Source organism: Gymnoscopelus microlampas, assembly GCF_963454915.1.
Source record: "Gymnoscopelus microlampas genome assembly, chromosome: 13".
In the NCBI taxonomy this organism is placed as follows: domain Eukaryota; kingdom Metazoa; phylum Chordata; class Actinopteri; order Myctophiformes; family Myctophidae; genus Gymnoscopelus; species Gymnoscopelus microlampas.
This window is the reverse complement of record NC_139950.1, coordinates 25,464,902-25,474,645: the sequence shown is the minus strand read 5'-3', so window position 1 is coordinate 25,474,645 and position 9,744 is coordinate 25,464,902. Positions and strand designations below refer to the sequence as shown.

General features: G+C 40.2%; 1 protein-coding gene across 1 annotated transcript; it reads left to right on the top strand.

Moving 5' to 3' along the window:
- The first annotated feature begins 211 nt into the window (after positions 1–211).
- c1d (C1D nuclear receptor corepressor) lies at positions 212–6,557 on the top strand. Its single transcript, XM_084075730.1, has 5 exons — positions 212–254; positions 1,818–1,962; positions 2,058–2,124; positions 3,396–3,451; positions 3,552–6,557. Coding segments are annotated over exons 1-5 (480 nt in total). The 5' UTR covers positions 212–252; the 3' UTR covers positions 3,762–6,557.
- Positions 6,558–9,744: the final 3,187 nt, after the last annotated feature.

The following is a 9,744-nucleotide window of genomic DNA, read 5'->3' as shown; positions in this document are numbered from 1 at the left end:
TTATTTCAAGATGTTTTGAAAATAAAACATCTACAAGCTTGTGAGCATGTAGATCGGCTATTTTCCAAAAGCCGATGCATACAGGTTTAAAGTGCTCATGTGGCCTAGGCTAAGTGGTGGCTTCTTTTGGGCTTGTTTTCCTAGACCTCGTTGCCTATTTCTCTCACAGAACCTGACAACACTGGCCGTGGTGGTTGTTGTCGTCGTCTGACGCCATTTCCTGTGGACTCCAACGTGCTGTGTGCACAGTAGATGTAAGATGTTGCTGTTTATCTATACTTAACATGTTTATGTGGAACTTTCAAGTAAATACGCATCGATATTCAGCCAGTTAAATGTGTATATTCACAATGTGTTGACGGCAGTGTTACCTTGTGCTCTAGTCTATGCAGGCGTGCAGCTAAGCTGTAGTTTTCCAGCCAGATGCTAACGTTAGCAGGCTAGCTTTGAAGGGGAGAATGAAAGAGTGCTTCTATCTAGAGCAGGGGTTCTCAAACCTTTTCATGTCAAAGACTCCCAAATTGACACTTATTAGCCCGCGGACCCCCATTCGAAAAGATAAGCCAGGGACCGCCACAAGAGATGATTTTTACGGCTCTCTAGCAGTGATTCTCAACCATTTTAATTTCAAGGACCTCCAGTTTGACATGCATTAGGCTACGGACCCTCATTTAATGGCATTTCTATCCCTGGGACCCCAATTTATATTGTAAAATCAATGTTAATTTAACTCTGAGAGTGTACACATGATTTTTTTGTACTCTCTTTGTACACAATCAGAGTTACAGACCCATAGGGTCCATTTGGTTCCTATCCATCATTTAGCTGGGGACCCCCTGGAACCCCCTCAAGTACCCCTGGAGGTCCCCGGACCCCACTTTGAGAACTGATGATCTAGAGCAGTGGTTCTCCTCAAACCTTAAGTGGTGGAAGAATACTCAGATATGTAAAAGTAGCAATACTACAACATAAAAAGACTCTGTTACAAGTAAAAGGCCTGTGTTCAAAATGTTACTTGAGTAAAAGTACAAAAGTATTGGCATCAACATATACTTAAAGTACCAAAGTAGATCGGCTATTTTCAATTAGCCTATGTATGCAATAGGGCTATGATAATAACTTATATCTGCAAAGTAACCAGTAACTAAAGTTTTCAAATAATTGTAGTGTAGTAAAATTATAATATTTGCCTCTGAGATGTAGTGGAGTAGAAGTAAAAATTGGAAAAACTCCAGTAAAGTAAAACATACCTCAATCTTACTTATGTACAGTACTTGAGTAAATGTACTTAGTTACTTAACACCACTGCAAACTTTTTCATGTCAAGGACCACCAAATTAATATGTATGTAGCTGTGGAACCTCATCTGAAATATCTTTGTGTCAGGGACCCCCCTTGTTGTGAAAATGTTTTAAGACATCTATTCAAAATCTTTCACATTTTCTCAAGATCCTTTGGAAATAGCAGATCCACAAGCTCACAACACGTCACATCGATGCTTTGTGAGCTTTGTAGATTTGCTATTTCCAAATAGCCAATATAAGTTTAAAGTTTGGTTAAACTGATTTTGATGCTATACATTATGCTGGTACAAGTTAGGCTGCTTAAAAGTGATGTGCAAACACCTTACTTGTTTGTTTGTTTGTTTGATTGATCTCTCTTTCCCCTTGCCCCCCCTCTTCTTCTTCCCCCCCTTTTCCCCATGGAAATGACAAAAACGATAGAACTTGCACAAAAACGATTTCTGTGATGTGACCATTCTGATCCTTTTTGACCCAGCCTCACACAACATTATTTGTGCCTTTTTGTTTGTACAGGAAAATGGCAGCAGATGATGGTCAAGCAGAAGACTACCCCACAGAGATAGAGGAACAGCTCACAGACTTTGAGTCCTCGGTCACATCTGTAAATACAATGTTACAGAAGATGATATCAGTGCCCAGAAATGACCAACTGCAAAAGGTGGGACACCATAACAGACTGAAACATTTTTTCTTTTCTGGAAATATTTACTGACATGTAAATTAATCTGAATTTAAACTGTGATTTGTCGTCAGCTGGACCCTCTGGAACAGGCCAAATTGGACCTGATGTCTGCCTATACTCTGAATTCACTATTCTGGAGTAAGTCTGTTTATTTGTTCTAGGCTCTAATTCCTGACACTTTATGTCAACAAAGTGTTATGTTATGTTACAGACAGTACATTAGAAATGACTTGAAATTAAATGTTTTCAAGTCACAGACCCTCAAATGGAAAATGTAAATGTATAATATCATTTATATTGTCTGAATGTTGAGACGTTACATTGGTTGGGTAATACAAGTGGTTAAAGTAAAATGTATATACTTATGCTGAGAATTCTAGGACTTCTTTCAAGGACCCCTGGTGTCTTAGGACCCCAGTTTTAAAACCATCATTCTATTTAAGAGACATGGATAGACATTGCATTCATATATATTTCCTATCTATATATATATACATTTCTAAACCCAAAACCCCAAAAAAAAACCTGCCACTGTGTGGGACTAAACACAAAAACAACATATCAATGTCACTAACAAGACACGCCACAACGTGCAGAATTACTACGCGCAGTCTGTAGGCCACTTCATACTGCTCAGCACACATCTGCCCCCTCGCAGCATAATTAATTGCGGCCAACACAAACTCACAACATTACAGTCGGCCATGTTGTTCCTTAGCGTCATCGCCGACCACCGCCCAACGAGACCCAAGTGAGGTCAGACAACACACTCCATATTTGGGCATAGCTCCATTGGGAACATCTCCTATTATGGCTTTATATAACCGCCCAACGAGACCCAAGTGAGGTCAGACAACACACTCCATATTTGGGCATAGCTCCATTGGGAACATCTCCTATTATGGCTTTATATATTATAGAGACCAACAAACACAAAGCACCGCGCAGCGGCTAGGGGGGAGGGGCGCGCAGCGCCCCGACCCTCTAGTAGGATACGATACAGTACTAGGTTTAATTATGTTTATTTGCACCGCAGTGAATGACATCATGAAAAACACTGACAAAGTACAGTGCGAGACGGACATTAGTTTATAATGAAGTGAATATTTCTAACGCGATCCTCCATTGCAGAGTGATCGCCGATCGAAAACGGCTCACTTCCACCACTTTAAAAAGTAATGGAGATATTAAGCTTTTACTCAAGGAGTTAACATTGGAGCGGCCGACCGGAAATATTTTTTACATGGATCGACATCCGGCCTCTCCTTCTCAGAGACTCCTTGGATGATCCCAAAGTTTCATTAGAGCGCCCCACGTGGGCCCCACATATAAAAAACAAAAATGCAGGATCTGAAGCAAAGTGAAGGAACTGTTGCAAAATAGTCTAATTACTTTGTCCTTTTTTGCAGTGTACTTGGTAACACAAGGAGTCAACCCCAAAGAACATGCAATTAAACAGGAACTGGTAAATTGTTTTCCCCTCATTTCCCATTCTCCACATGTTCTCCCTTAAACCGGTCTGTGTGTTGTCCAGCGTTCCTTCATCCGCTTTCTGTCTTCCTCAGGAGAGAATCAGGTCGTATATGAACAGAGTCAAGGAGATCACAGAAAAGAGGAAAGCCTCCCGTCTGGACAAGGGCGCCGCTGCTCGCTTCGTCAGGAACGCTCTGTTTGACGCAGAGGCAGGAAGCTCCAAAAAGGACAGAGCTCCTAAAACGCCCGGAACACCCCTGGATCGCGGCCCACAGTCAAAACGCCCAAAGAAGTCAGAGTAGAATTTGATCTAGATTTAAGCAGCACCCAACATTTACCTTTTTTATAATGAAGTCACAGCAAAATCTAATGTACTAATAACATGATTGAACCCTTATCTAAGTTCTATGGTTTGGTCTTGCTTTCTTGGACGATGTTGGTCAACCACTTAAGTCCTATTATACTTCATTGTACAACAATTAGCGAAAATGGCAGATCTACAAGCTCACACAATGCATCGCGACGCGCTGTGACCTTGTAGGTCTGCTTATAACGACATGCCCAAAGTAGGGACGCCAGGTTGAAAGTGGTTAAGGGCAGTCACAAACAGGAATTTAATCAATCAGGCCAACATAAATAAATTATTAGCTTCATCAATCAATCAGTCAGTCCATGAGTATTGAGAAAGCTCCTTTGGCAAAGTTTGTCTTAATAATACATAATTCATTTGGGATTCCTCAGCAACATTGTAATTTTCAACACTGCCCTCGTCAAAGACATACAGTATTGCTCTGTGTTTTCTTTAACAAAAGGGCATTTTATTTTAAGTTGTAGGTACATTTAATATGTTCCTCAGCTGAGGGAGTGAGTTAGTGGTTATTAATAGTCTTGAATGAGACCAGTCATGGGTTTGAGTTTGCCTGCAATTGTTTAGCTTTTTATCGAGATACTGAGGCTTCTACCTCAAGGTAAATGAGAAATCATTATACATTTCTGTGTTAATGTGATTCTATGAATCACTTGTTGATGATTATTGTTAGTGTTATCCTTTTGTTTTGTGTGGATATTATGTTCAAAAACTTTGTCTTGTTAACCATGTATAGGCTTGGCCATGGTATTGGCCTAAAGACAATGAGCTGACATGTGAGGCAAGACTCTTTTTATAGCCAATCTACAAGCTCACAACACGTCACTGCTCTCCCCCCACCCCCCCTTTTTTGTATGACATGGCCAAAATACGGACACCATTTTGAAAGTAGTTAAACTTCCCAAGTAAGCTGAGGTCTATTGCGCTCCATTTTGTTTCTGACAGGTCTATTGATGAATGTCCTGACTGGGCATCTTCTGTCATGATTCTATTAGTTTAGTTGACTGAATAATTAAATGGAATCCTGTCAAAACATTCTATTTCCAGTTTTCTTTCCAAAAAACAAAGTGCTAGAGTTGTGTGCAGTACATATTTTATTCCAACTTCCAACATTTGAAGGATTTGGGTTCGGGTTAGCTTCAGTAGAAATTACTGCAGCTTCAGGCAGGCGGGTCAACACACACAATTCTCCCTCTAACTTCTGTCTCTCTTTATCTCCTGGACTAGATCTGAGCTTGTGTCCAATGTCCTGCATATTTTATCAAGTGTGCGTGTCGCTGTCACCTTGCTGTACAGCCATGTCAACTTTATCTTTGAATATACTTTGTAACAGTGTATATCTACTTTTGTGTTTAAAGAGAAATTAGTATTTGATGAGATTGTTGCTGTGCATTGTTTTGTCTTATCCTAGTGTAAAAAGACATGCGGGGTCACAGCGTGCTGGTCTGTCCCTGTCCATTATTGGTGGATATGAAATGTTTCAGTGTAGGAAGGAACAACAGTGAAAGTGTGATTCCTGATTGTCTAATGCACACGAACACAATTACAAAGGATATGTAGGTCTAGGAAAAAGGTTGCTTGTTTTAATTCGTCCTTGCTGAGAGCATCCCAACAATTGACTATGCACGTGTCTGTGGTGTGTCCTGACTGTACAGTGGATTACCAAGTGGTGTTGAATCTGAGAGCAATGGTCCAGGAGCCTGTGCTGCAACAGGATACCTAAAGCAGGTGTGTGCGTGTGTATATAAGAGAGAGACTCCATGAATCACTAGTTCACATGTATGCAATAGTATGGGTAGTATTTTTGACAATTCTTAGGATCGTATGTGTACTACTTGGAAGTTCAAAATAGCTTTTGCCCTGTATGGTGCAGCAGGCCATTGTGGGGATCAAACTTATGACCTTTGGAAATCTCTTACTGCCATATACCTTCCAGCGTAGTTTCAATCATGTCAGCATAGTCTAAAAAGACTTCCTCTTATGAAAACCCACGTCACGATTGATCAAGAAACCCATATTGTTTCCTTTTAGTAATTCCCCCTGGACAAGCAGAGATTTTAATCTTAATGTGCCCCGCGAGTCACTGGGTCCTTCTAATCAAGCCCAGGAAACAGTGACGTGGTGAGTTAGCTCCTCAGGAATGAACCGATTCATCCTTTTCATCATCATCCCCTTGCTTTTCTCATCCTCCCTGCCGCAGCGTCCAAAAATGACATTTGTTTAGCCAAAACCTCTCTACTCCCGTCCTATACTTTTTCCAGAGAGATGTTGATTCAAACTCTGTTTCAAAGATGTGTGTCAAGCCTCCACTGATGAACGGCCCTGTCTGCATATTGGAAAAATATGTATTCTCCCCCTTTCGCTAATGCTCTCCTTCCTTCGCCCTCATGAGCACATGTGCTTGGTATAAAGGAGTTAGGTCACCGTCCAAGCAAAATTTGAACAAACAAACGCTCATGTCGAAATGGCCTGTGCTAACAAGCTCCAAATTCCATTTTTCGTCCCCACGGTTGTTTATTTGTGCTGTTTGCGAGGCAGGCTGCCGCTCTGTGGTGAGGAAGTTTAGATTATAGAAAGGGAAAGGCACCAGACCAAAATGGCTTCCCTGGGCCAGATGGGAGTTTGTCAGGAGGCTCCCAGCCAGAGTTCAATCAGCAAATGGTTAATTCATTATCTCTCATAAGGGGATTTGTTCCATTAAAGTTGCAGTCCGGAATGTTTTATGAATAAAACCTTTTAACCAACCGGTATGGTATGGAGTATGTTAATACAATATAAGTAGTACAAGGAGGTCTCCTTGCTCTTCCATATTTCTTCCAGAAATAGATCCTACCGGACACCTACTGGTTGACAACTACCTGAAGCTAGTAATGCGATGTTTACTTTGACAAAGCAGGTATAGGCCTATCTTAATGGTAGAGTGGTAGACATTTGTCTCATGTGGGAGACCTGGGTTCAAATCCTGGGTATAACATGAAAGTTATAGGTTGCAGATTTAAAAATGTTAAATGGTGGTGTCTGCACCGCGGCTCACCCAGTTACGATGACCGAACTGATTGGGAGACGCCATAGGTTTAAATCCAACTCATGCCCTGTGTCACATGACGTGACATCTCCTCACCCTATAACTCTCTCTGCAGTCTCTCAAAATGTCTAAAATGTAAGTCGACCCCATGGGAACGTGATGGCCTTGAATAAGTGTGCATGTGTTTCTGGGTGGCAGGTGAAAGACCTTGGACTGTTTTACCCTGTTTGACACGCCAAGCATTACATGCAGTCATTTCTGCCACCTCCTATTTCCCTTCACCTTGTGACATGTGCACTGATTAATCATGATAAGATTTCTTTTTTCTTTTTTTCTTTAATCCTTGTTCACCACCCTGAGAGCAAATGACTCTTCACATTTTAAAAGGTGGGATTGTAATGTGGCACATTTGTGTGTTTTTTTTTAACTGAGTGAATCAATGTGAATATTTCCATTCTGTTCATCAGAATTTTAGGTTTTCAGGATGCAAAACTCCCCATCATATGTATGAGCAATCAATCGCTGTGTCTTGTTTTTTCGGTGTTTGCTTACTTTTACTCTCTAGAGGATATATTTCATATTTTCCAGACAATTACTCATGGAAAGTAGGCTTGTAGACTAATACAGGATGGTTTTCCTGCATTTGCACACATTCCCATCTCTGAGCCTCTCTCTCATTTTTTGCTCAAATTTCTTTTCAGTTCATCCACTGTTCTGGACTGGTGGACGAATTAGAGCTACTGAAAAAACTAAACAGTTTATAAAAGAAAAAAACATAGTGAACAATTCCTCACTTAATAACGACAAAAAAGAAAGTTTAGAGAAAAATGTGACATCATTGAGGCATATTGAATTCAGTATTATACAATGGAACAGGATAGCTTTTTGTCTCTATTTACTGAATTTAGACTTATTGTGAATAGCAGGAGGATGAAAGAGATGAAAAACTGAGATTTGTGCTGGTGTCTTTCAGCATACTATATAGCCTACTGGTATACAGGGTTTCACCTCGGTGAAATGTATAGGTATGCTGGGTAAAGATTCTGAATAGTAAATAATATGTGTCCTGCTAACAATTAAATGAGTAGATAATGTGTCTTGTAAAGCATACAATCAATGATAATTAACTCTTGAGTTAAACACTCTGGTCAGACCCTCTAAAAACCCTGCATCTGTGTGTGGCCTTGTGCAACTTTGAAACATTAACATTCATATATTCCCAAAGCGCAAGACAGTAAAACTGCATACTGTATCTATGTTCTACAGCCCTTGTGGGTTTAATCCCACTTCAATCCTTTCTTGCCTTTCATTCAGTATTTCAGTCTTTGATCCATTTGTTTTCTTCACACCCACAGCTTATTGGTCAACTTTGACGCAATCGGGTGGCAGAAGGCGCAATTCCTCCACTTCACCACATTGTAATAACTTGACCATAAAAATCCCACTACGGACTGTAAAATAATGGAAACAACAGGCAACACATTAATTCACTTATGAACTTAATTAGCAGATTGTTTTTAACATTCAGCATTTTTGGTTTTGTACAATAGGGATTCAATTAGTGGTTTTCTTATTGACTTGCAGTCATGCTGAAGCAAAAACAACGACGGCAGAACAAATGATGTTGAGCCTCATTTCATGTGAAATATGGTAACAAAAAATAATGTCCCGTTGGAGCCAATATTGGTGTTTCTCTATTATATGTGAAGTATTTCTTATATTTTGATGTTATTATAATGCCAGGCCACAAGGGGGCAGTTGATGCATTGGCGGCGGTGGATCACGTCACCTAATCACTGATAAAGTAGGCACGTGTGTGACTTTGAAACTGTACTGAGGCCCGCGGAAAGTAGGCTCAGGCTGCTGAGGTTCTTCTTACCACAGTTAAGCACGCAAGCACATAGAAACAAAAGGAAATATACAGTATATTAACCTAAAAGACACAAGAGTCTGGTTGGTATAATATTGAACAAAAGCAAGTACTGAATGCCAAGGAACCAAAGGAGGACTGAAGGTGCGCAGCTAGCTTGTCAGGAACTACTGGGTGAGTCCAAACCAAACCATGGTCCAAACACCGCCATTTTCATTCAACACCTACTATAGTTTTGAAGTGTCGTTTTTTATTTCCACTAAAGTGTCTGTGCTATCTCCTGACTTTCATGTGCAAGACTGTATTATAAAATGCTGCCCAGCAGGTGATTAAATAGAGCAGTGTTCCAGTCAGTGCTGGAAAAAGCACTAAAATGTTTTATTTTAAGTAAAAGTATCGATACTGCAATATAGAAATAGAATCTATTTTCAAATAGCATATAATATAGGGCTAAAGTGGTTAATGTATTAAGTGGTTACTAGCCTATTATAATTTATATCTGCAAAGTAACTAGTTACTAAAGTTTTCAAATAATTGTAGTGGAGTAAAAGTACAATATTTGGATCCGAGATGTAGTGGAGTAGAACTAAAAGTATTGGAAATTGGAAATACTCAAGTAAAGTACAATAAGTACAGTACTTAAGTAAATGTACTTAGTTACTTTCCACCACCGGTTCCAGTGTAGACCTTTCTTTGCACTCTATCCCTCCCTCCATCCCCATGACGTTAGCCTATCAGTGGATTTTGCTCTCAAAGATAATGATGGACTGCTGAAGCCATACGCTTATGCTGAGAGTTGCCTTGAACCCGACATCTGAAAAACACACACGCCGTCAAGAGACGTCTTTGAGTTCCCGCTCTTTATATTACAACTGATGTGGATGTGTGTTCCAGTTATAAAGTGCTTTACAGACTGTGTGGAACATCAATAAATAGAGGTCCGTAAGATGCACAGTAAAAAGTACTATGAATTGAAACAGGCTGCCCTATGAGAGTGCAATGCAGCAAGAAAAAAAAAGAGAG

Excerpts from the sequence above, each read along its gene's own strand:
- c1d (XM_084075730.1), top strand. Across the intron at positions 1,963-2,057 it reads GAAATGACCAACTGCAAAAG|CTGGACCCTCTGGAACAGGC; the intron begins GTGGGACACCAT and ends ATTTGTCGTCAG. Across the intron at positions 3,452-3,551 it reads ATGCAATTAAACAGGAACTG|GAGAGAATCAGGTCGTATAT; the intron begins GTAAATTGTTTT and ends TGTCTTCCTCAG.